Source organism: Chelonia mydas, chromosome 1 (genome assembly GCF_015237465.2).
Source record: "Chelonia mydas isolate rCheMyd1 chromosome 1, rCheMyd1.pri.v2, whole genome shotgun sequence".
Taxonomy (NCBI): domain Eukaryota; kingdom Metazoa; phylum Chordata; order Testudines; family Cheloniidae; genus Chelonia; species Chelonia mydas.
Window position 1 is genome coordinate 206,757,151 of NC_057849.1, and position 27,200 is coordinate 206,784,350.

Sequence of the window (27,200 nt, forward strand, 5' to 3'; positions counted from 1 at the left end):
GACTGAGAGGAGTTGTGGGCCTATTTGGCGAGAGAGAGAAGAGTCATCTGCCTGGTGGATGGGAAAGGAATGGAGATTTAATTAACAAATGATGGAGAGAGACTGAGTCCTGGAAGAGGGGAAAACAAACCAGGCTCCAAAGACTCACTCCCCTCCCAGCAGATACACATGGTGGAGGGGAGGGAGAGCCGTGCTCTGCATGGCATGGGCCTGATCCTTGTGAGGTTGAGGATCTCCTCTAGGGAACTCGCTGCCCTGAAACAAGGCATCTTTTACACGCACTCACGCACACAAGCATTTATCATTGTCCAGGCTGGGATAAGAACAATCTGCTGTCACTGCCCAGGATATTAGCATTCAGAGATGGGATTATATGGTAGTCAAACAGGAGCTGAGAGAGAGGGAGTATTGAAAAGAGCAATAACCCCATTTCTGGGAGGGATTAGAACCAGAGAACAATCCAGGCTACATGAAATGCACAGGCCTAAGGCAGAGACAGCCTAATAGCAGGGGGCTGCAGGGCAGGACTGATGAGCATTGGCAGAGTTGTGTGGGGAACCAAGGACAGAAATACAAGTGTAGTATAATGATTGGGTCATTATTCCAAGCCATATGTAGCCATTGGCTCCCAGACTGTCCAGTCAGAGCTGCTGTGTATGGTTAATCTCATCCCAGTGAGCTTTGGAGGATGAGGAGGTTGAGCAGATGCTACCAAACCTTTTACACTCTAATGACTTGAGGAGTTGCTCTGATGCATATCTACTGATACCAGTTGTTCATTCCCCACCACACCTGGCAACATCCCATCTTGTTTTATCCATTACTCTCACTCTATGGCCAGGAGCTGAGAGAAAAAAAATCACTGTGTGGGTTTTAGGTTCCCACTCCCCGTCCATTGGCAGTGTCACATCTCTCCTTCTATATAATTTCTTCCCTGTATTTGGGGAGGACTTGGAAACCGATTATTCTCACCAGCCTCCATAGTCCTGTCTGAGGTGACCAGGCACTGCAGCTGTGGTGGCTAGCTCTGGCCCATAGGTGGCCTGAGTGATTAGATTGATGCTTCCTGACGTCAGATGAGATCCCTTAAAAGGTATTTATCTCAGGATTGGGCCAAAGCTGCAGGAGAGATTAAAAGAGATTGAGGCCAAGATAATCCCCCATAGCAGCATCCTGCAAAAGCAGCTGCCAAAAGGCCTTCAAGCAAATGCTTTTGCCAGCCCACCCAATACTATTCCCCATCCCACCTCTGCATCCTCCTGGGGCCATGATCCCAGGCCTGCCCCCATACCTGAGGGTTTCTATTGTGTGGGGGTGGCCAGTATACCACAAGGGGCACAGGCCCTTCTTCCCCTACCTGTCGGGTTATGACCTGAGCTCTGTCCCGATGAGGGGCTATTTCTCAGGAGGCTGTTGGGATTCAGTGTCTGGCACTGCCCCTTCACCACACGTTTTATGATCCTAGCTCTCTCTGCCTAATCTTCATCTGATTAGTTTGTTACTAACAAACAAAGGGAGTCAAATCTTTGTGCGGTGTTTTTCCCTTCAGAAGCAGCACACTCTCCTGTCCCTCCATCCCCTCCCATACCACCTGCTTTGCATTAAGTCCCAATCCGATTTCCGCAACTCTCTGGTGTCTGATTTAATTTGCCTGACATTGCTCCTAGAATCAGCCCTCCCCAACCCACCTCTCCCCCCACCCCCACACACACAGCCTCCCAGCTCCCCATGGGGAGATCAGTCCTGGGAGAGACTGATACACCAAGAGTGAAAGAGGGACACAGAGTGTGTGGATAGCTGGCGCCAGGACAGGAAGGACTGAGTGGGATCGCTGCGTGACTAGGGGCTCCCATCCTGACGGGGGACTAAATCCCCAGGGGACAAAGGGAGTGCCAACCAGGAGGGGACAGCAGCCACCTCACCCCACAGACCACGGTAAGGACATTCCTTTGCTGCTGCTTGCCCTGAGCCTAACTCTGTCTCCTTGGCATTTGGGTGGTTCTGTATGCCCAAGTGGGTCCTAGATGCCTTATGTGACCCGCTCTGCAGGTCTGGGGGGGCCCTGGGTGTTGGTCTCATTTTATACATAGATGTGTAGCCTGTGGAAGGGGATGTTTCTATAGGAGGAAGGTTGGGGTTAAAATCAACTCATCTCTATTGTACATGGGATGCAGAAACCCCTTCCTAGCAGGGCAAAATCACAGCAGTTTCCAGTATGTCACAGGGGTGTATAACCCCCCTTGTAGGAAGCTGGGAGTCAGACTCTCCAATAGGACCCCACACACTCGTGCTCCCCACCCGTCTCTTTGCAACAAGCTCCTATCCCATTTGGAGAAAAAGAGCAAGATCAGGGTAATTTTATCCTTGCCTTTTGATCTCCGAGGCAGAGGAAGGGGATCATCTCTCTATCCAGCTCTGAAGACACTCAGGGTTACCGGGGCAAGTACACAGCACCTGCCTAGGGATTACACAGGGACCATGACATCCCCTGTTAATCCTCAGCCCTTCCGTGCCTTTCGCTTTTCTATTTAAGGCTCTCCAGCCCCAGCTGAGCTGCAGCCCCCTTTCCAAGATGGGTGAGGCCACATGGGCTGATATAAACCGGAGGGTTCAACCCCTGCCCTCGCAGCCAGCTCCTCCCAACGATTTTCTCCACTTCTCATTCAAACAGGATGAGGTGATGTGGGTGACTCCCTAGGCATGCTTACCCTTCGGAGTCGGTGCTGACTCTGGTGCCCCAGTGTGGTACTGGGGGGCTGTGCTGCAGTGCTGGGGGGCACTCTCCCCTCAGCCATTACAGTTGGTTTATGATATATTTAATACGCCTGCTCCAGTGACACCCAGGTGCCCAGTCAGTGGTGCTAAGCGCTGTACTGACGCTTACGAAGACACAGGCCCTGGCCGGAGGAGCTTATAGGCCAGGAACATGAGTGATACATGAAGGGGGCAGGGCATGATGATAATTGAATAGACCCATTTTTTATAAACAAAGATAGATTTGCTTAGTTTATTATCAATAGATCAATGCCTGCTGGGATTTGACTGTTTGCTTATAGGCATCACAGCAGAGGAAGATCAGTTGGAGGCAAAGGTGCTGGAACTAGGGGTGCTGCCGCAGCCCCTGGCTTGAAGTGGTTCCCATTATGTACAGGGTCTACAGTTGGTTTGATGGCTCGCAGCACCCCCAATATGCAAATTGTTCCAGCACCCCTGGCTGGAGGCTTTTCATGGCTAAGAGGCAGCCTGGGAAGAGGCACAGGAAAGTGTGCTGATTTCACTGGAATGAGGAGGAGAAATGGGTGAGGAGGGGAAATGTGATCGACGACAAGAGCTGTTCAACCAGGAAGAGGGGAGCCGTGGCGAAGAAAAGAAACTTGAATATAATGAGGGAAGCCAATGGAGGGATTCAGCGAAGGGGGCAGACTAGCTCCAGTACCCCAGCATGGTGCTAGGAATGCTGTGCTGCAGTGGCCTGGGTGACTCAGTAGTGGGCACGTTCTCCCCCAAGTCACTCCTGATCCCAATGCCCTAGCACAGTGGTAGGGATTGCTGTGCTGTTCGAGGTATCATCTTCCAGCTGAGTCATTAATCAATAGGCTGACCTATATTGTCAAAACATACTAGTGGTTTGGGGTTCCTCAGTTTTTGGGAACCCACCTTAAGACACCTTAAAGGGGCTTGATTTTTGGAAAGTGATGAGCACCCACCCTCTGAAAACCAGGCCCCTTTAAGGTATCTGAGGTTGGTCACCCAAAAATGGAGATACCCGGAATTGCTAGCTGCTTCAGAGAATATAGGCCCTTAATCCATCCTAGGTTTGATAGATCCATGGGTATTTCCCCCAAAGTCAGGGCGTTAATTCCAATGTCCTGGGCCAATCTCCAGCTTGGGCAGGGGTTCTTAAACTGGCGTCGTGACCTCTCAGGAGGTCGCGAGGTTATTACGTGGGGATCACGAGCTGTCAGCCTCCATCCTAAACCCTGCTCCACCTCCAGCATTTATAATAGTGTTAAATATAAAAAAAGTTTTTAATGTATAAGGCGGGGAATCGCACTCAGAGGCTTGCTGTGTGAAAGGGGGTCACCAGTACAAAAGTTTGAGAACCACTGAGCTTGGGGTAGTTCCATTCTGCTTCCTTTAGTTTTCTTTGCTGATTCAATTCTGAGACTGGATTCTCTTCCACTTCCTGTCCTACATTTTCATGCAGTATCACTCTTAAGCACCTGCCATGTCCTTCCCCAGAGGCAGCTGCATTTTAGAGCTGGGAGGTGACTCACTCTCTGCAAATCACTTTGGGATGAGGCACAGTGGAGGCTATGGGGAAGGTAGAGTTATTATTATCTCTCAGCTGTGTCTCCTTGTCCTTCTGAGGCTGGAAACAATTCCCAAACTTCATTTAGAATGTTTCCTCAAAGGGATTTAAGGGTTCTGATGGAGACCTGAGGCTGAGCCATAGCTTCTCTCACTCCCTCTATATTTAGCTTTTCTATCCCTCCTTAACAGTGTTCCTCTGTCCTTTTGATCCTCCTACCACTCTGTAAACCCCTCATCTTGTGCAACTCCTTTCCATGTAGCAGCTTCCCACAACTCTGGCCCCCAAAACCAATTCCAGAGTTTAAAAACATAGCCAAGGAGAGAGAGAAAGAACTGAATAGGCCATGGGAGGAAAGGCATATTGGGTGAGACTGGAAATGGGATGAATAGTAGGTAAGGTGGAGGATCCAAGGAGGCTGCTCCAAATGTGGCAGGAGCTGCAGAGTAGCAGGAAGTTCTCAGCCCCACACGGTGGAAATGGGGGAAAGAGAAGTCGGTGAAGTCAACTAAAGCAAGCCTCTGGAGCGGTGTAGCACCCAAACAGCCAGGATGCTGGAGGCTGGATGCAAGGAATCTGCAATTGTCCGAGCCAGAGGAGATGGAGCCTGAGATGAGGATTTCAGAAGAGGGGCCTGGATTTCAGGAGCAGAGGCTGGAGGAGATGAGCCAAACACCCTGCAAGATGGTAGGTACAGCTTGAGGACTGCCCAGAGGTGACAGTGAGGAGGTACAGAGAACTAATGGCAGGAGTGTAGCACAGGGTCCATGCAAGGTGAGAGGGAAATGATCTGATTTGATGTGAGCGGAAGCAGCTGAACAGAGCTGGGCACAGTCTCCAGGACATTGCTGATGCATGGGAGGGTGGAAGTGGGGTAAAGGACAGGGTCCAGAAAGATTACCTCCCATGCCTGAAAGGTAACTGATTCCTGATTATGGGGGACTCTATTGTTCTTCATCAGTCTGGCCTATGGAGTTGCAGGCTGGGGATGGCTGTATGGGATACACCCTGAAGTTAATGGACTATAAAAAGTGTGTCTGGTAGTGTTGCCAACTCTCATGATTTTATCACATCTCATGATATTTGACGCTTTTCCTAAAGCCCCTGCTCCTGGTTCTGTAACTACCCGAGAATCTCAGCTTTCATTTAAAAAAATACAGTTCTAGCCCTCGCTGCTGGGGAGAAGAGCTGGGAAACGGGAAAGAAATAAGGAGGAACATATATTTTTGGTTTAAATCTCATGATCTTGGGGCCTGACTCATGATTTTTGAACTAGCGGGGCTGGTGCTGGGAGGGATCTTTAGATCCTGTCTCCACTTAGTCAGCTGCTGCAGGAGAACAGGGCCCAGCAGCTTGTGCTGGATTCTGCCACATCGCCAACTTTTACTAGAGGAACAATTCTCCAAGCAGGCTGGGAGCTGAGGGGAAACAGCCAGTCCTCCCTGTGAATTCTGGGGGATTTTAGTGCCTCACCTACCAAACATCAGCTGGTTGTCTCAGCCCCACCACGTGGTGGGTCGTGCTTACTAACCGCATTTCATAGCTGAGGGACCCGGGGTACAGCCACAGAGGAAGCTGGGATCAGTGTTGGGATTATTGATTTGCTAGCCATAGTCCATTTAGTCCACTAGAATATGCTGCCTCTAATGCTACTGAGCTGCCCCTCTGGGTGGCCACAGGTGACCCCCGACCACTCAGCAACAGGCAGCTAGCTGAGAGGAGCCTTGGCTCACCCCTACAAGCATCAGTGCCAGCCCAAGGGTCACTGACTCTCACAAATGCAGCCATGGGCCATCCCAAAAATCCAAGGGCTTGTGACCTTGGCTGCTTTCCTGGACTCCAGAGGCTGCCCTTGGGAAGCTTTAGGGAAATCCAGGAACAACTCCCCTGTCGATCCTTGGATTGCATTTTTAAGGCTCTTTGCAAGAAAAAGAGCGAGAAATCAACTTGTGTGTAATGAAAGCTGAGATTCTGCACTGCATCTCAAGAGGCCCCTGAACAGGTCTTTGAGAACCTTGAAATGTGGCTCGGGCTGGGGGACTCAAGGAAGAGCCACAGAAACACTCAAGGGGTGGTGGAGTTGAGTTCTGGGGAGAAAGTCAAAGAGCTAAATCCAGCTGGCTTGGCAAAGCCAGGAAGAAAAGGAGAGACTTGAGAATTGTCTGCATGTGCCTGAGGAGGGCCCCAGCAGGGGCAACCACAATGAAGGGGCTGAGACTGAGCCAAGGGAAAGGAGCTCAGGTACTATACCCCCAGTGCTGAGGGGTCTGTGAGCCCAGGGAGCTGTCTCCCCAAGGGCAGGGGCTGGAGCCCATCACAGGGTAACTGGGAGCTAGAGATGGATAAAGCACAGACTGTGGAAAGAAAGAATTCCCTCAAACAGGGCTAAGGCAACTCCTGCCTAACTACTGGGAATGGCCAAAGTAACCCCTCAGGTGCTGGAAGGAGAAATCCTGTATGTACAGCCCATCATGTTTCTTGGCCTGGGAAAGCTGGGGTCCTGGCGAAGGGTCTGTCACTAACCTCAGGGCTAGCTGGGCCCAAGGAAACCTCCAAACCTGGAGTTGATCTCTGCCGACAAACAGGTGAGATGCAAATCACATGGGGCCCATCCGGGAATCTGACATCATCACCGGGGAAATGTTGAACTAACAAAGAGCAGGTGTGTAGGAGACAGGATGGGGTCTGCAGACTGGGGCAGGAGCTGGAGTTACTGGAGAAAACTGGACATTTTAAGTAGATTTCAGAGAGCTGTGTAACTGATTCCCTCTCCGCTCTGACTTAGCACAGGTCACAGTGCTGTGTGACGCTAGAGATGTTTTTAGAGAAAATATGAATCCTGATTGCCTGAGATCTGTCAGTCTCCCCATGAGTTGGGGAATGAACCGCATTTTCTTGGCCAAACCTCAACTGAGATGAGTCCATTCCTTCTTCTTACATTCCTCCCACAGGTTCAACCAGATACAGCACTCCACTTCCTGTCCCAAAGTGCCCTGTAACGCAGCTGTTAAATGGCTGCCAAGTCCCACTCCAGAGATGGCTGCATCTCAGCAGGTGGGCAAAGTGTTCCATGTGCACATGGAGTGTGTAAAGTCCTTTGGGATGCTGAGCAAAGGGAGGTGTGAGGGAGAGGCGAGACCTTCTAACTAGTGGCCTCTGACCGCACCCCGCCCCTGTTTTGGTCTCTCCAGGACTCAGGCTATCCCGAGTGGAGGGCCCATTGCTAGCCGAGCAAGATGGGTGAAATGGACCAGATGAGGCAGGAGGCCGAGCAGCTGAAGAAGCAGATTGCGGTAACACTGGAGATGGAGCCAGTCCATGTGCCCCACTTTCTCCCCCCTTCCCATCTGCCCAGGGGAATCCCAGCCCAAGGGAGCTGCTTCACTCCGCCCAAAATAATCTTATCCTGAAGGAGACCCTCCTTCCACAGCAGGGAATTCCCATCCAGAGAGAGCTCAGCTCTCTCCTGCCTTAATCCCAAGAGTCGCTACTAAGAAGGCAACTACTAAACCCCCCTCCCCGCCGATAAGAAAAAAATGTGCATGGCATGTGGTAGGGATGAGTGGCAGGTGGTGGGTGGTCTGTGAGGCCAGGGAAGGAATGTCACATCATAGAATTCAATTCCTTCCTCTCCTCCCCAGTATTTAATCTCCCTGTCCTTTGGGGGGTGCGTGGAGTGCACCCCAGTGGAGGGGCTTAGTGTGGGGAGAAAAGTAGATTTATAGCCTGGGGTGGGGGAGGAGGTGGGGGTTGTGCCCCAACTTATTCTTTATGATTATTTGTGTTATTACCATAGTGCCCAGGAGCCCTCGCCATGGCCCAGGAGCCTGTTGCACTGGGTGCTATACAAACAGAACAAAATGATGGTCCCCGACCCAAGGAGCTTACAATGGAAATAAATCTAAAGAGGTTTTCAAATCCTGTGCCTGAGTCTCTCTTGCCCTTGCCTCCCATCGCTCATGCTTTCTCTGTCTCTTGCCACTTCCTCTCTCCCTGCAGGATGCACGGAAAGCCTGTGCTGACACTACACTTGCTCAGGTAGGAGATGGTGCTAGCCAACCTCAGCCGGGTGTGGATGTGCGAATCAGCCACAACCCCCAGGCTGGACTTCCCAGAACAGCCTGGAGAGGAAATGAGGGATGGAGCCATGTGGCAATGGGGGGGAGGGGGGGTGGGAGAGCCCCCTTCCCTGCTGGCTGAGGTTTAACTCTCTCTCTCCTTGGGGGAATCTCCCACCCCCCTAGATTGTGTCCGGGGTGGAGGTAGTTGGACGCATTCAGATGCGTACGCGGAGGACCCTGCGTGGGCACCTGGCCAAGATCTATGCAATGCACTGGTGCACGGACTCCAAGTAAGTGAAACGCTGGCTGCCCCTGCTGCTTATTGAGCTGGTGCAGTGACAGGGAGGGGAGGGGGATGCTGGTGGGAGGGGCCCAATGGGAGAGGTGACACTAACAGGGCCTGGTTCCTCTCTCGTAGACTCCTGGTCAGTGCCTCGCAAGATGGAAAACTGATCGTGTGGGACACTTACACAACCAATAAGGTAAGAGTCAGGTGCACACACCAGTAGCCAGAATCACCTATTAGGGGAGGCCAGGAGTGGAGTAGCTGGGAGCTCCCCCTCAGCCAAACTTCTGCCATGCTCCTTGTCATACTGTGGTGTTCAGTGATCTGCTTCATTCAGTGGCTCAGTTCCAACTGCCTCTGCACTACATAACATGAGCCTCTTAAAGGTACAGTTCCCCAAGTCTTCCTTTCCCAGCCAGATTTAAAGATAACAATTTACAATATATATTTACATAACATACAATTCAAAATACTTACAATCTACCTACTGATTGAATTTACAATGTGCAATTAATCTTTGAGATGCTTTGCACCATTGCTTGGACCTGCAGATCTACCTTGAAATATCAGTTCTGCTATTGTCAGAAGGCAGAGTCCATTTATTCTGGCAGTGCTAAGTGCTCGGGCTCTTCTGTCTTAACTTGCTGTGCTTGTTACCTGTCTGAGACCTTCCTGGGCAAAATGGCAAACTCAGTGCCCCTTATCTCCCTCTCTTGTGGAAGTTGGAGAAGGTGTCACCTATTCCTCTTCAGTAAGTGTCTGTCTGGGGAGGCAACCTCAAGTGAAACCACTGCTATTCGCAGCTATTGTTTTCCATGATAGATATGCATGGTGTCATTTTCTTGAAGTGTTAGCAGCTCCTGGGAACCTAGGTCATAATGATTTTTGGGGCGGGGGGGTGGGGTTTGGACTTTTCTGTCTCTTTATACATCTGCAAGTCCCCAGTTTCTCTGACATCAGCTTCTATCATTACAGGCATTCTGGTTCTGTTTTCTGTGAAATAAATGTCAGCCAGTAACAACTTGTGCTTCATTGGTGACATTCTGTAATTTAATAGTGTTAAATATGGATCAGAATCTGACTCCTCAGCCTTTTTCAGTAGATACTTTATTATTTTGACTCTGTTTCCCACCAACCCATTGGAATGGGGATGATGGGGACTAGCAGTTATGTCTACATAAGTACTTCACTGAAACTGCTTACACTTATGCCCACTAATCTGTGGCCCATTGTCAGATAGCATGAGGTTAGGTACACCATGTGTTTTAAGAATAGACTTGATATACTCACTCTTGTAAAGCTAGAGGGATAGCTCAGTGGTTTGAGCATTGGCCTGCCAAACTCAGGGTTGTGAGTTCAATCCTTGAGGGGGCCATTTAGGGATCTGAGGCAAAAATTGGGGATTGGTCCTGCTTTGAGCAGGGGGTTGGACTAGATGACCTCCTGAGATTCTATGATCTCAGGGAAGTGAGAATAATAGTCCTCTTTTCTACCTTCGGTCTTGATCGCTGTGGACCATACCACCACCCTGCCTGTCACTCAGGCCCATAACCCAGGTGTCATCTTTGATTTGGAGCTTGTGACAGAGGGGGAATTTTTCATAATATTTTGGGTGACTATTGTGTGTGCCTCAGTTTCCCCTGTGTAGAGCATAGTTAACTAGGGGAAAGGTCCTTTACTCTTTGGAGTGAGCCAGAGATACAGGCAAGTCCAACGCTTAGCTACCTGGGGCCCATGCCCATGGAGAGTCCCAGAAGACAATGGCCGCTCCAATTGCCTGGACGCCATTTGGCACCTAGCAACAAATGACCATGGATGGCCCATCCTCCTTAGGAAGCCAGCTGGAGAACAAAGGACTGGGGAGTGGGGAGCAGCAGGGTGGGGGTGTTGTATTGTGTGGGCTGCTGGAAGCACAGGGAAGCTTCTGGTCTGGGACTAAAGAGGGAGCTAGGGGGCTCAGGATTGACCCAAATGGACTTTGCTGTAACTTTCCTGTGTTAACTAAGGACTTTCTATACTGCGTTCCAGATAGCTAGCAAACCCTTCTGCTTTTACAACACTGGCTGAGAGTCACTACAGATCAGGAAGTCAAGGATGCATTGCTCCTTTTGGGTGTGCAAGTCTTCTCCAGGTGTCCAATTCAGGTGGACTCACTGAAGGGAGCTCACGGTGAGAAGCAGGGGTGTTGACGGCTCTGAGGTTGGGTCCCTGGAGGCAATGAAGCTAAGAGACCGACCCGAGTGACAGTGTGACCCTAGGGAGGCTGACACACAGAAGGGGTCCTCGAAGGGACTGTTCCAGAGCCATTCAAGAGCACTGGACCTGTGGATCCATGACAGGTGGTAGCAGAGGATGATTGTGACACAGTAGGGAGCGGTGTTGACCTGGGAATGTGGCAGGGGAGTTTCATTGGGGATGGGATACCTGAGAGCCTGTAACCTGAGCCAGGAGGGGGATGGGGGAGGTAACACCTCTGCCTGGGAAACTGGACAAAGGCTGCAGGAGAGAGCCTGCTGATGGGGTTTTGGTTTCAGTTTTGTGCTAGGTGGTGGAATGCAGGGAACCCCAAGGCTGGGGTCTAAGCTCGCTACCCCCCAGAAGGACTTGACTGAGGGGTCCTGGTTGTACCCACAAGCTCTGTTTTAGACTATGTTCCTATTGTCCAATAAACCTTCTGTTTTACTGGCTGGCTGAGAGTCACAGTGAATCCCAAGAAGAGGGTTGCAGAGCCCAGACTCCCACACACTCCGTGACAATGGTTGGCGAATACACCCAGTAGACAGTTGCTGCTGAAGGCACCAGAATCGTTGGGAGTGGTAAACCAAGGGAAGTTAAAGGAAACAAGGAGGAAATGGTGTATAACCATCTCCCTAAGAAGAATATTGCAAACCTGTCCAGGGAGAGTGGGCTAAGCATTGGGAAGCTCAACAAGGCACAGCTGATTGCATGGCTGGAGAAGGATGATCAGTCTAAGAAGCAGGTTCCAGGCCCAAGTGGGGCTTCAAGAGAGTCTGGGAGAACCAGAGGCAGCAGCAGGGTGCCCACCAGACCCGGTTCCCCATCCAGCAGGGCGGGTCTTCATGACCTGGTTTCCCATTGGTAGATTTGAAGTAGTTGGAGCTGAGAGCAAAAGAGCTGCAGCTGGAGCAACAGAAGCTAGAGAACCGGGAGAAGCAGCAGAAGTAGGAGGAAGAACAGCAGAAGCATGAACCGGAGATGGAGAAGCTATAAGGCAAGAGGACCCACCGAGAGGTAAGTGGGGAAAGGCCCATTCTTCAGGGAATCTAGATACCAAATTGTTGCTCCAGTTTAAGGAGGGGGGAATATAGATGCCTACCTCACTGCCTTTAAAAAGGCTTGCAATTTGAACCAGACTGACCCTGAGGATTGGCTCTGCTGTCTCACCACCTTACCCTGTTCCAAACCCATAGATGCGTACAGCCAGAAGAACAGAGTGGTTACTGGGGACTATGAACTGCTCAACAACTTTGTTGCTTAAGTTTGAATTGACCCGTGAGGCATACAGGAAAAGGTTTTGGACCTCAGGTGTAACCTACGTGGAAGTAAAGGAGTACTTCATAGAATCATAGAATATCAGGGTTGGAAGGGACCTCAGGAGGTCATCTAGTCCAACCCCCTGCTCAAAGCAGGACCAATCCCCAATTAAATCATCCCAGCCAGGGCTATGTCAAGCCTGACCTTAAAAACTTCTAAGGAAGGAGATTCTACCACCTCCCTAAGGTAACGCATTCCAGTGTTTCACCACCCTCCTAGTGAAAAAGTTTTTCCTAATATCCAACCTAAACCTCCCCCACTGCAACTTGAGACCATTACTCCTTGTCCTGTCCTCTTCTACCACTGAGAATAGTCTAGAACAATCCTCTCTGGAACCACCTCTCAGGTAGTTGAAAGCAGCCATCAAATCCCCCCTCATTCTTCTCTTCTGAAGACTAAACAATCCCAGTTCCCTCAGCCTCTCCTCATAAGTCATGTGTTCCAGATCCCTAATCATTTTTGTTGCCCTCCGCTGGACTCTCTCCAATTTATCCACATCCTTCTTGTAGTATGGGGCCCAAAACTGGACACAGTACTCCAGATGAGGCCTCCCCAGAATAGAGGGGAACGATCACGTCCCTCGATCTGCTGGCTATGCCCCTACTTATACATCCCAAAATGCCATTGGCCTTCTTGGCAACAAGGGCACACTGCTGACTCATATCCAGCTTCTCGTCCACTGTCACCCCTAGGTCCTTTTCCGCAGAACTGCTGCCTAGCCATTCGGTCCCTAGTCTGTAGCGGTGCATTGGGTTCTTCCGTCCTAAGTGCAGGACCCTGCACTTATCCTTATTGAACCTCATCAGATTTCTTTTGGCCCAATCCTCCAATTTGTCTAGGTCCCTCTGTATCCTATCCCTGCCCTCCAGCGTATCTACCACTCCTCCCAGTTTAGTATCATCCGCAAATTTGCTGAGAGTGCAATCCACACCATCCTCCAGATCATTTATGAAGATATTGAACAAAACCGGCCCCAGGACCGACCCCTGGGGCACTCCACTTGACACCGTCTGCCAACTAGACATGGAGCCATTGATCACTACCCGTTGAGCCCGACAATCTAGCCAACTTTCTACCCACCTTATAGTGCATTCATCCAGCCCATACTTCTTTAACTTGCTGACAAGAATACTGTGGGAGACCGTGTCAAAAGCTTTGCTAAAGTCAAGAAACAATACATCCACTGCTTTCCCTTCATCCACAGAACCAGTAATCTCATCATAGAAGGCGATTAGATTAGTCAGGCATGACCTTCCCTTGGTGAATCCATGCTGACTGTTCCTGATCACTTTCCTCTCATGTAAGTGCTTCAGGATTGATTCTTTGAGGACCTGCTCCATGATTTTTCCGGGGACTGAGGTGAGGCTGACTGGCATGTAGTTCCCAGGATCCTCCTCCTTCCCTTTTTTAAAGATTGGCACTACATTAACCTTTTTCCAGTCATCTGGGACTTCCCCCGTTCACCAAGAGTTTTCAAAGACAATGGCCAATGGCTCTGCAATCACAGCCGCCAATTCCTTTAGCACTCTCGGATGCAACTCATCCGGCCCCATGGACTTGTGCACGTCCAGCTTTTCTAAATAGTCCCTAACCACCTCTTTCTCCACAGAGGGCTGGCCATCTACTCCCCATGCTGTGATGCCCAGCGCAGCAGTCTGGGAGCTGACCTGACTTGTGGCACCTTAGAGACTAACAAATTTATTTGAGCGTAAGCTTTCATGAGCTACAGCTCAAACAAATTTGTTAGTCTCTAAGGTGCCACAAGTACTCCTTTTCTTTTTGCAAATACAGACTAACATAGCTGCTACTCTGAAACCTACATGGAAGTGACTCGGTGCTTAATTTCTAATGAAAGAGGTGTGGGACTCAAACAATTAGGTGCCAGGGCTCAAGCAATGTTTTTACTTTCATAAGTGACATAGCTCAGCCCTGGCAAGCCCTGGCACAAATTAAGCACTGAAGTCACCACTCTGATGGGAGAATATTTCTGTAAATGGTGTAATGGTGCAGGGGTCACTACCCTGGAGGATTTGTATAACCGGGTTGGGTTGGAGCTGTTCTCACGACCTCAAAATGTGGTTAGTGGACAGGAAGTCTAAAGACCTGCAGAGTGCAGGCATGTTGGCAGATGAGTTTGTGGACAGTAAGTCCGGGTGTGAAGAAGGGGCCAAAGGGGACTGGCCTAAGCATGGAGCCAGGGAAAGGGAACCCATGGATGCATCCCAGAAGTGGAACTCGGGTAAACCCAGAGTTGGGGAGTGACTGAGGGGAACAGACATCCTCCAAGGGATCTCAGAGACCTGAGATGCAATTTCTGCGGGCAAAAAGGACATAAATGCAACAATGCCCAAAGACCAAGGAAATGGTGGCCAAGCAGAACCCTGGAAGGGATAACTTGGCGAATGCCCAGGACAGAGGAGCTATGTCAGCCTCTGTGTGACTAGGAAGGCAGCCTGTCACTCAGGCTCAGAGAGCGAACTATATGACTGAGTTTTTGGAGGGAAGCAGTCACACATCCAGCTCCTCAGGGACACAGGGGGTGGGGACTGTCAGGCTTCCACTCCAAGCCCCAGTACACATATCCTGTTGTACTCTCCTGGGCTCAGGCACATCTGATCCCCACTGGGAGTGGAAGATGGTGGTTAATGGAAAGACATTCATGGGGTGGAGAGACTCGGGGACAGAGAGAATCCTTGTCAAACCCTGTGTGGTACAACCCCATCAAATGCTGAAGGGCTGTGTAACTTAGGTGAAGGTCCCAAATGTGAAGCCATTTGCCCCGCTTATGGCTCAGATCCCTGTGCAGAGACAGGAGGGAGCAGACTGGCTCGTTCTCCAGGACATCAGTTTGATGTCCTTTTGGGAAATGACTGTGTCAGTTTAAGACAGGATCCAGTCCCTGCACCTGGAACGACCAAGGATTTGAATCCAGGGAGCCAGAAGGCTGAGAATGCAGGTGTCAGTGAACATGCAAATGGTCTGACTGGCAGGGAAGTGGGAGTATTCTCCCTGACTAGTAACACAAAGAAAGAGCTGCTAATGCTAAGGGTCAGACCACTGCCAGTCTGTAACCAGACATCTGTGGCTGAGTGGGACAGAGGATGGTCCCTGTCCATCTCCACACAGGATACTGTGACCAAAGCAGCGAGCTCACTGTCTACCCTCACTGGGAAAGCAAAGGCAGAGCTGGGCACTGTGGGAGCTGAGAACCCAGCTGAGCATGGGGAGACCAAGGCAGGGCAGAACAACTGCCAATCATGCTTGCGTTGTCCAGGGGTGAGAGAGGCTCAGGGAAGGGGGAAGCAGCTGGAAGGATGCTGCTGGTAACAGATGTGCTGGGTCAGAGGATGGCCATGGTGGGTTCTCTTAATGAAGAAAGCCCAAATCCATAGGCGTGGGAAGTATGGGTGCAAGGGGTGCTGCAGCCCCACTCCCCAGAGCTGGCTCCGCACCCGGGGTCCTGCTCCCAGCCCTCTGCCTGGGACACCAGTCCCGCACCTGGGGCTTGGTTCCTGGCCACCAGCCCCGCTCCCTGGCCACTGGCCTCGTGCCCCGCTCCCCAACCCCTCACCTGGGTCCTGGCCTCTGGCCCCACTCCCCAGCCGCTGGCCCTGTGCCCGGTGCTCTGCTCCTGGCTCCATGCCCACCCCCAGCTGTGGCTACAGCCTCAGCTCCCTTACTGCTGACCAGGTACCCCCCTCCCAGAGACACAGCCCTGCTCCCAGCCTCAGCTTGAGGAGGGGGTGGGGGTGAGGCGTGGGCAGCAATAAGGGGGCTGGCGTTCAGCACCCCAGCGACTAAAAATGTTCCAGCCCAAATTACAGCCCTCCATGAAAAGGGTTTGGGAGAGGACTCAGACTTGGGTTGACCCTGGGATGGGAGATGGGCTCCTTGCATGTACACAGCGCTGGGGTTGGGACACAACTCCAAAGGGGGCCTACCAATGTGCAGAAGCACCCTGCCTCCCTCGCCAGACGCTGGGATACCAGAGCCCCAGAGTTGTGACTGGGTTAAGACCCAATGCTCACAGGTTCCAACCAAGGGTAAGGACATTCCAGGCTGCAGCCAAGACAGCTGACACACAGAGGAATGTGGGGTCACTGCACTCCTCACTCCCTGGCAGATGAGCTGGAAGAGGCAGTGCCAAGATCCCAGCCAAAAGTTTTGGGGTGGTAAAAGGGCTGGGGGCCACTTGAGAGCTCCTCATGAGCACCCTGCGAGTGCCATCGAACAGACCAGTCCTAAGGGAGGATGTGAAACTGTTCTGAGCTAGGTTTTGGAAACAGTAAGTGCCATGGATTAGTAGGGTGCTAAAAGGATCATGGACGTGTCATGTGCCTGATAGAACAACTGCCAAGAAACTGGGAAAGATGCTGTGGCACCTATGGGTAACATTGGTGGGTTCAAACTTCCCCAGGTCACTGGCTGAAGTGACCCCATTCAGTTTGTCTCAAAGGGGGAAGAGTGGGAATTTTTCATATTTTTAATTTTGGGTGACTACTGTGTGTGCCTCTGTTTTCCCCTGTGTGGTGCATAGTTAAATAGGTGGGGGGTGGGAAAGGTTGTGTACTCTTTGCAGAGACCCAGAGATACAGGCAGGACCAATGCCTAGCTGCCTGGGGGCTGTGCCCATGTAGAGTCCCAGAAGACACTGGCCATTCCAATTGCCTGGACATTTGGCACCTAGCAACAAATGACCATGGATGGCCCACCCTCCTTAGGAAACCAGCTGGGTGTGACCAACTGAAGAACAAAGGACTGGGGAGGGACTAGAGGGGTTGTATTGTGTGGGCTGCCGGAGGTAGAGGGAAGTTTCTAGAATCAGACCACAAAGGGTTCAGAGGGCTCTGAGCTCTGAATTGACCCAGATGGACTCTGCTGTAACTTTCCATTCTTTATGTCAGTGGTTCTCAACCAGAGGTACTCGTACCCCTGGGGGTATTCAGAGGTCTTCAGGGAGTACATCAACTCTTCTAGATATTTGCCTAGTTTTACAACAGGCTACGTAAAAAGCACTAGCAAAGTCAGTACAAACTAAAATTTCATACAGACAATGACTTGTTTATATTGCTCTATATATTATACACTGAAATTTAAGTACAATATTTATACTACAATTAATTTATTTTACAATTATATGGTAAAAATGATAGTCAGCAATTTTTCAGTACTAGTGTGCTGTAACACTTCTCTATTTTTATGTCTGATTGTGGAAGCAAGGAGTCTTTACGTGAAGTGAAACTTGAGGATACACAAGACAAATCAAACTCCTGAAAGGAGTACAGTGGTCTGGGAAGGTTGAGAGCCAGTGCTCTATGTTAACTAAAGAGTTTCTTTGCTGTGTTCCAGACAGCTAATAAACCCTTCTGCTTTTACAGCACTGGCTGAGAGTCACTGCAGTCAGAAAGTTGGGGGTGCATTGCTCCATTTGGGTGTGCAAGTCTTTCCCAGGTGTCCAATTCAGGTGGATTTGCTGAGGGGAGCTCACGGTGAGAAGCAGGAGTGCTGAAGGCTCCGAGATTGAGTCCCTGGAGGCAGTGAAGCCAAGAGGCCTACCCCAGTGCAAGTGTCACCCTAAGGGGGCTGACACACAGAAGGGGTCCTCCCAGGGACTGTTCCAGAGCACTGGACTGTGGATCCGAGACAGACCTCTCTCTAGGTCCTCACATCCAGGCTATGTCTAAATCTTGCTGATTCTTTCTGCATAACATCTCTAAGGCTATGTCTACACTACCGCAGTAAGTCTACACTACACTACACAACTCCAGCTACATGAATAATGTAGCTGGAGTCGACGTACCTTAGGTCGAGTTACCGCTGGGTCTACACCGTGGGGGGTCGACGGGAGAAAATCTCCTGTTGACTTACCTTACTCTTCTCCTTGGGGGTAGAATACAGGAGTCAACTTGATAGCGATCTGCAGTCGATTTTGCGGGTCTTTACTAGACCCGCTAAATCGACCGCCAGTGGATTGATCTCAGAGCATTGATCCCTGCTATAGTATAGACCTGCCCTAAGATACAGCTTTTCCTGTCCATCCACTCAGCTCCCATCATCTTGTGCCTTGATTACTGCAATGTCCTTCTCTCTGGCCTTGACAAATGCCATCTTGCCCCACACAGATCTATCCAGAATGCTGCTGCATTGATCATTTTTCTAACCCATCACTCTGATGTCACCCCTCTTTTTGAATCCCTCCACTTGCTCCCCATTCTCTAGCACATCAAACATAAGCTGCTTTCAAGGCCCTTCACCATCAATCCCCACCCTATCACCTCTCATTCAGTGTCACTATGCTGACATTTACCCATGATTCCTGCCTCCAGTGCCCACCTATTAAATGTTTACATTTTTAAATTGATAATAGGGGGTCTGTGCATATGCTATCCCAGCCACCCTGTGCTAATAGCCTTAATCCCCTTCTGCAGGGGCTCATGCTGAGCCAGGGGCTCTAGCAATCACTGGCCACATTCATCCAGGCAAGTTTTTTTTTTTTTTTTTTTTATCAGTGTTGCCAGCACCCAGTGCCAGAGGCGAACAATAGCAAGGTTCGTTGCCCGGTATGCGTCACCCAATAATCACAATGGGGTGGAGAAGCAGAAAAGTTATTTGCAGCTGCAAACAAGGTACAGGGAGAATAGAATCTCAAATCCTGCACACAGAGCAGGAAGTTACACAGGCTTTTATACATCCTTTCTTCAGCATACTTATCCAATAGCAAGCTGCCCTAAGTATCCATATAGCCAGCCAATCCAGTTACCAGCTTGTTAACTTGTTCTCTGTACCATCTGTTAAACCATACATAAAGCTGCTTTATTCAGCATTGTTCTTCCATATCTGCCCTGTTTGGCCTTGTTTAGTTTCAGGCAGTCTGACTTTGCAACATATTGTTGCAGATCCTCAGCATAACTGCTGCGAGTGCCTCCAGGTGGGGGTGGGGGGTGCCAAGGACACTTGGGCCTAGTACGCAGAGCTGCTGCGAGTGCCTCCGGGTGGGGGGCGGGGGGGCAAGGACACTTGGGCCTAGTGCGAGGGGGCTTCATCGACACTCATGGTCTTCCATCCCCTCGAGTTACCTAGTGGCCATGCCCCAGTGTCCCCAACAACTCCCTCCTTTGAGAACACTCAACAGCCTTGGCTCTGAGTTTTCTCACTTGGGCTACTTATTTCTTTACAATAGGACTTTGCATAAGCACTTTGTGATAGCCTTGAAGAGAATGACTTATTAACTTTTGCAAAAGGGCTCTAACACATGATACTGCACAGCATAACACCATTAATACAAGCAATACAGGAAAGAGAAGTTTCAATAACAGGCTAAATAAACCACCAAGCCAAAATGACAAACCCCAGCCTGAAAACAAGGTTTGCAACCAATCGCTCTCAGGGGCAGTATAGGCAACCTGTGCTCCGGCTCGGGCATGGGCCTCAGCCTGTACCACCTTTTCATAGATCTCATAACTGCTATCATTTACATATACACAACATCGGAGACCGATGAGGGCACAAACTCCTCCTTGGGATGCCAAGAGATAGTCCAAAGCCAGCCTGTTTTGGAGGGAAAACGTCCTGAGCTGCTGTACCTCTTTACTTAATGTTTTTACTGCTGACCCTAAATCACTAACCGAGTCCTCTAACTCTAAGGCAACTTTCTCAAGTACCATTTGCAGCCTTACAGTATAGCGGCCTATGCATGCCATGGCTGGCCCGGTAAACAGTGGCGCTATTCCCAATACAGAGCACCCTACAAGCTTCTCGGTTGTGAGGGAATTCTTTATATTGCCCTCCAATGCTGCAGTTAGTCGCCGCAGGGTCTTTTCTCGTGACTCAACAGAGGTGTCTCGGGCATTTCTAATCTTTCCTTTGGGCAGTGTGACAGTTATTGACCGATGAGGAACTCCATGAGCTATATAACAGCTACCTGTCCAGTTGACTGGCAGCACCTTGTAAGCCTTTCGGCCACATACAAAATAATGACCCTGTAGGGCCCAGTAAGGACTGTTTCTTAAGGGGATTCCTGGGATATTTAAGGCTGCTTGGCTGCTTTTCCAAACAGTTCATATGCCCCTAAGGGGGCATCCCATCCTCCTGATTGGGTACAAGTGGGAGTGTTTCTAATTGTGCCGTTCAAATTACGCTCGCCATAGGGACCACTACAAACCCACCATTGGCTTGCTACATTGGAGACATTAACTGGACGGCAAGTTATATTTCCAAACCCTTCTTTTGTGGTAAGATTATTCGTAAGAGTTTCCCTAAAAGGGGAGGAACCATTACACCCACACTGCTGGCCTCCCCTCTTGGTCTTTATTTAATACCTATTAGCCCACTGTGTAATAACACAGGAGCTTTTTTCCACAGGACACCCATAGTGATCAGATTGGTTTCGGGTGAAACAAAATACTTCCTCAGTGAGTACTGCAACTGAATAGAATCATAGAATCATAGAATATCAGGGTTGGAAGGGACCCCAGAAGGTCATCTAGTCCAACCCCCTGCTCGAAGCAGGACCAATTCCCAGTTAAATCATCCCAGCCAGGGCTTTGTCAAGCCTGACCTTAAAAACCTCTAAGGAAGGAGATTCTACCACCTCCCTAGGTAACGCATTCCAGTGTTTCACCACCCTCTTAGTGAAAAAGTTTTTCCTAATATCCAACCTAAACCTCCCCCACTGCAACTTGAGACCATTACTCCTCGTTCTGTCATCTGCTACCATTGAGAACAGTCTAGAGCCATCCTCTTTGGAACCCCCTTTCAGGTAGTTGAAAGCAGCTATCAAATCCCCCCTCATTCTTCTCTTCTGCAGACTAAACAATCCCAGCTCCCTCAGCCTCTCCTCATAAGTCATGTGCTCTAGACCCCTAATCATTTTTGTTGCCCTTCGCTGGACTCTCTCCAATTTATCCACATCCTTCTTGTAGTGTGGGGCCCAAAACTGGACACAGTACTCCAGATGAGGCCTCACCAGTGTCGAATAGAGGGGAACGATCACTCCTGTTCCTGATAGGTGGCTTCCTGTAAAGAGGTCTTGTTCCAGAACGGCGAGTCCGTTCTTTCCTGCTCTTTGGTGGTGGCTAATTCTGCTAGGGTCAGGGGCAGCATGTCAAGGGGCATTCCCGTTTTGGGGGACAGTGGAGTTGGAGCACATACCCAGCGATCAGTCTGGTTTGTTAAAGTAGCAACATGATGCGCAAGCGAAACAAAGGAGTTATGCTCCCGATATGCACAGTTTGGAAATACCAATACAGAGAATAACAATGTTACCCAGTTAATTATTACCAGAGTCTTCCCAACCCAGGGTCTCCAGTACCTGGGTGGGCCCATTTTAGCGTTAAGGTGCCCGCTATTTGTGTCTCTTAAACAGTAGCTTTAGCCCGAGATCGTCACTAGATGAGGAGTCAGCAGGTTGGACGGTCCACTGTTCTGCTGACGAGGGGGCGGGTACTGCTTTTAGACAAGAGTGATGGATCCAGTTCTTGTGTCCCTCGACCTTTGCCGCTGTATGGGAGACCAGCAGGACGGTATAGGGTCCTTTCCACTTTTCCTGGAGAGGCTCGTCTTTCCAGGTACGAATAAGCACGGAGTCGCCGGGCTGTAAGGAGTGGACGGGAGAGTCCAAGGGGAGAGGCTGGGAATCCTTGGTATACCTGTGAAGAGACAAGAGAACAGCAGACAGGGAACACATATACTGAGCCAAAAAAACATTACCCAACTCCCATTCCCCTGACAGAACCGGGGTGCCATTCATAGGCCATGCCCTTCCAAACATAATTTCAAACGGACTAAGCCCTAATCTACCCTTTGGGAGAACACGGATCCGGAGTAGGACAAGGGGCAAAGCATCAGGCCATCGCAGTGAGGCTTCTTGGCACACTTTTGAGAGATGTCGTTTAAGGGTCTGATTGGTACGCTCCACTACACCACTGGCTTGCGGTCTCCAGGGCGTATGGAGTTTCCAGGGGATCTGTAAGGCATGTAAGACGCTTTGGATGATTTTTGACGTGAAGTGTGTCCTGTTGTCAGATTCCATCCACTTGGGGAGTCCAAAGCGAGGAATGATCTCCTTAACAAACTTGAGGGCCACTGTTCTGGCAGTGCAATTACAGCATGGGAAGGCTTCTGGCCATCCGCTGAACCAATCCACTATGACAAGGAGATATTTGAGCCCTTGGGTCCGGGGAAACTCAGTAAAGTCTATTTGCCACACTCGTCCGGAGCCCGGAGTGGGTTCTAGGGCAGCTGGTGGCACAGGATGTCCCGGTCGGGGGTTATTCTTTTGGCAGACTAAGCAGTCCGCTTGTACCTGGGCAGCCAGGGGTCGGAGTCCAGAAGTGATAAAGTATTTTCCCATTAGTTGGATAAGTGCTTCCCTGCCAGCATGAGTGGTTTGATGTAGTTTCTGCAGCACCGGCCGGATCAGGCCCTTTGGTAGGAGGACCTTCCCTTCCGGGGAATGGAGCCATCCCTCCTTTTCCTGGAGACCGAGTTTGTGAGTTAGCTGTCTCTCCTCCCCAGAGTACTGGGGTTGGAAGCTCCCCTACTGATGGGATAAGGGCTTGCATATGGGCATTCTCAGTCTGGGGGGACGTCAGGGTGGCAGCACACTTCGCCTCTCTATCTGCCCTAGCATTACCTCTGGCCACATCTTGATCTTCCCTTTGATGGGCTTTACAGTGTACCACCGCCACTTCCAAGGGAAGTTGTACTGCTTCTAGAAGCCGGAGGATTTAGGGCCCGTACTTGACTGGGGAGCCTTGGGCTGTCAGCATTCCCCTTTGCTTCCATAGGCCAGCATGAGCATGTAGCACACCAAAAGCATATTTTGAATTGGTAAAAATGTTGACCCGCTTTCCTTTTGACAGCTCAAGTGCACGGGTCAGGGCTATTAGTTCGGAAAGCTGGGCAGAGGTCCCAGCAGGCAAACCTTCAGCTTCCACAGTGTCATGGAGGGTCACAACAGCATAACCCGCCCTCCTTTGCCCATCTATTACAGTACTGCTACCATCAGTGTACCACTCATAATCTGCATTTGGGAGGGGTACATCCTTTAAATCCAGATGGCTGGAGTACTGGGCATCTATGATCTCTAAACAGTCATGTTCCTGTTCCTCTGTTTCTGGCAAGAGGGTGGCTGGGTTAAGGGAGGGGCAAGGCTGTAAGGTGACTTCAGAGTTCTCTAACAGCTTAGCCTGATACAGAGCAATCCGAGCCTGGGTGAGCCAGAGCCCACCCTTGGTGTCTAGCAGGGCTCGGACCATACGGGAAGTAGAGATTTGCATATCCCCTCCCAATGTTAGCTTCTCAGCTTCCTCAAACACTAGGGCAGTGGCTGCGACCGCCTGTAAACATGCCGGCCAACCCTTTGCAACCTGATCCAGTTGCTTAGAAAAATAGGCCACGGGACGTCTCCATGCTCCTAACAGCTGTGTGAGCACTCCTTAGGGCCACCCCCTTTCGTTCATGTACATACAACTGAAACGGCTTAGAGAGATCCGGCAGGCCCAGAGCCGGGGCTTCCATCAACTTCCTTTTGAAGATTTTAAATGCCCTGTCAGCCTCTGGGGTCCAATAGAAGGGGTCATGATCTGCTCCTTTTACACAGTCGTACAGGGGTTTAGCCCATAGTCCAAACTCTGGGATCCGTATCCTGCAAAAGCCTGCCATACCTAGAAAAGCTCTGAGCTGTTTACGAGTGCTTGGGGTAGGGACTTGACAGATAGCTTTCTTTTTCTCTTGAAAGCTGACGCTCCCCTTGCCTTAGCTGTAACCTGATTCCGCTCCACCTCAGACAACAGGGTTCTCAGGAGGATATTACAGTCATCTCAGTCCGGCTTGTGACTACTGAGGCACCCCTCAAAGACTGAAATAAACCAGCTTGGGTTTGTTGAGAATTCCCCAGCCTGTGTTTTAAAAGCTGCTAAGTCTATTGGATTGAATGGCACATGAGTGTAAACTTGCACAGTGGTAGCCTGACGTCCATCTGCCCCTGGGCAAGCCACAACAGTCTCGGTAATCAAAGGATAGAGTCCCACCGAGGGGGCAATCTCTGTAACCCGAGGCATCCTACCCTTATAAGGTGGGGGTGTTGGGGCCGAAGGAGACACCGGCTCTGCCATTACAGTGGGGGTGGGGGTCTGGGGACTAACATTAGCTGCTACCGCACCAGTCGGAGTCGAATTACATTGTGCATACAGATGTTCATTCCACTTACCCATTCACTGACAAAACAAAACTAATTGGAGGATCGTATTATAATTGATTGACCCTCCCGGTGGCCACCGTTCCTGGTCCTCTAGCCAATATTGAGGCCAGTCTACTGTACAAAACCTTTTCAATTTGCTTTTTGTCATTGGATCTGATCCAAACACTTTCCAGTTTGCTAGAATGCATTCTAGGGGCGTACACTGTGCCCTGCCTCCCGAGCTCTGTCCCTGTCCCCTACCTACAGGGTAACTCTGGGCATCCCCAGGTTCCAACAGAGCATACAATCCGGATTTCAAAAGGTTCCTACCTTATCCAAGGGACCGGTTCCCCACCGTTGCCTGCAGCTGCTCCTCCCCTATGTCCAAGGGACCGGTTCCCCACCGTCGCCCGCAGCTGCTTCTCCACTATGAGTGCGTTGCACCGTTGTGCCCTCTGGGGTCGATCAAATCGCGTCTCCTCCGAGGCCCCCGATGAACTCACCGGTGCGCGCTGGGCGTCGGTTCTCTCCGCAATCCTCGACCTCCAGGAGGGGTCCGGGCAAGGCTAAATAGCAGCCTCGTCGCCCACCCAGGGATGCCAAAAGCTGTTGCCAGCACCCAGTGCCAGAGGCGAACAACAGCAAGGTTCGTTGCCCGGTGTGCGTCACCCAATAATCACAACGGGGTGGAGAAGCAGAAAAGTTTATTTGCAGCTGCAGACAAGGTACAGGGAAAATAGAATCTCAAATCCTGCACACAGAGCAGGAAGTTACACAGGCTTTTATACATCCTTTCTTCAGCATACTTATCCAATAGCAAGCTGCCCTAAGTATCCATATAGCCAGCCAATCCAGTTACCAGCTAGTTCCCTTGTTCTCTGTACCATCTGTTAAACCATACATAAAGCTGCTTTATTCAGCATTGTTCTTCCATATCTGCCCTGTTTGGCCTTGTTTAGTTTCAGGCAGTCTGACTTTGCAACATATTGTTGCAGATCCTCAGCATAACTGCTGCGAGTGCCTCCAGGCCAGGGGGGGCGCCAAGGACACTTGGGCCTAGTGCGAGGGGGCTTCATCGACACTCGTGGTCTTCCATCCCCTCGAGTTACCTAGTGGCCATGCCCCAGTGTCCCCAACATCAGTCATATACAAAATCTAGCTCCAGTTTAGCCAAATGCTCTAGAAAGTGTCTGCAAGCACCAAATCTCTCCCAGGTTTGTATTCCGTTTGTAAATTAATTTGAAAAAATAATCTCTGTATTCTTGAGGGTTGCCAGACCCTTTTTGCAATGGCAGTAAACGGTTTAAGGTCAGTTTCAGCTAAAACTGGCCTCCCCTAAATAAAGACATGAAACTTTTTACCCCCATGGACTCGGGCCAAAGCCACCTTCTCTATTTGAGTGTACTGACGCTAAGGGTGTCGGGAGGTATGACTGCAGCACGTGGATGTGTCTGAGCTAGCTTTGATCTCTTGTTTCTGACCTGGGTTCTGACTGTGGGTTCTGCGTGCCTCTAGGCCTCAGGTCTTTTTTCTTGCAGTATTTTGGATTCTCTATCATTTCTACAGTGTCAGAGTTGCAGTCTGGACTGGGTGACATCTGTTGCTTGGTAAATTCTATTTGCTCGGTAAATTCTATTTGCTCAGTCTCCTAGTAGTCTGTCTGTGGTTTGTTCCAGATCCCAAACACGACCTGTTCTCTTATGAGGGACTCAGATTAGCCCCCAGAACTGTATGATTGGCTCTTTAGCCTTAGATCAGACACACAATCTTCTTCTATAGTTTCACCTTCCTTTAGTTCCCTTCTCTCTGATTAAAAACATCTCTCATATGTCTCATTTTTAGATGGAGTGCAGTATTCAAATGCCAGTACTACGATTTCATAGCTAGCCTTCTCTGCCTGAGTTAACTGAAAACTATTCAGCCCATCAAGTACTTCTGAACCAGCTATTGTCAGAAATGAGGCTTCCTTCTGATGGTTTTCCTTTCCACTGGCATCCATGGCTGGTAGATGCGGAGTGAAGGACTGTTTGAACCTTCTCCAGTTGTCTTCCAAATTCCACAGCAGTTCAGCTCTAGTGGGGGCTTTTAACCACTCCATTATTTCACTTGTCTAAGTGCCTTTTCACTCCTAGTACCATGTGGTGCTCAGTGATCGCTCAGACAAAGTGCTTTACAGAGATCTGCTTCATTCACTATCTCAGTTCCAACTGCCTCCGAGTTACATAACATGAGCCTCTTAAAGGTACAATTACCCACAAGCACCTCCTACTGGGATAGGCTGAAACCGGGAGTTTCCCCTACAGCCATCTTACTCACCCTGCCTCCTACAGCACCTCCTACTGGGAGAGGCTGAAACCGGGAGTTTCCCCTACAGCCATCTTACTCACCCTGCCTCCTACAGCACCTCCTACTGGGAGAGGCTGAAACCGGGAGTTTCCCCTACAGCCATCTTACTCACCCTACCTCCTACAGCACCTCCTACTGGGAGAGGCTGTGACTGGAGTGGCTCCCCTCACAGGCAGCATTCTTGCCCTGTGCCCTTCAGTTTCTCTTTCTGGGAGAGTCCAGGACTGTTTCATTTCTCCCCAGGTTCATGCCATCCCTCTCCGCTCGTCCTGGGTCATGACCTGTGCCTACGCCCCCTCAGGGAATTTTGTGGCCTGTGGGGGTCTCGACAACATGTGCTCTATCTATAATCTCAAGACTCGTGAAGGCAACGTCAAAGTGAGCAGGGAGCTCTCGGCCCACACAGGTGAGTACCCTCCGCACCTCTGCAGCCCAGGGCATCCCTGCCCCTGAGCTTAA

The 27,200-nt window shown here is 50.3% G+C and overlaps 1 protein-coding gene across 2 annotated transcripts in view; it reads left to right on the forward strand.

Annotated features, from left to right (window-relative positions):
• The first annotated feature begins 154 nt into the window (after positions 1 to 154).
• Positions 155 to 27,200, forward strand: part of GNB3 (G protein subunit beta 3) — a 30,188-nt gene continuing 3,142 nt past the window's right edge. Inside the window, exons 1-7 of one of the 2 annotated variants that reach the window (XM_007069630.4) lie at positions 155 to 4,999; positions 7,264 to 7,366; positions 7,504 to 7,605; positions 8,312 to 8,350; positions 8,557 to 8,663; positions 8,792 to 8,855; positions 26,985 to 27,147. In XM_007069630.4, coding sequence (XP_007069692.1) covers positions 7,549 to 7,605; positions 8,312 to 8,350; positions 8,557 to 8,663; positions 8,792 to 8,855; positions 26,985 to 27,147 — 430 coding nt within the window. In that variant the 5' untranslated portion in view covers positions 155 to 4,999; positions 7,264 to 7,366; positions 7,504 to 7,548. Of the gene's footprint in view, positions 5,000 to 7,263; positions 7,367 to 7,503; positions 7,606 to 8,311; positions 8,351 to 8,556; positions 8,664 to 8,791; positions 8,856 to 11,505; positions 11,912 to 26,984; positions 27,148 to 27,200 lie in introns of those variants that run through there. The other variant, XM_043540431.1, reaches the window with a different exon arrangement.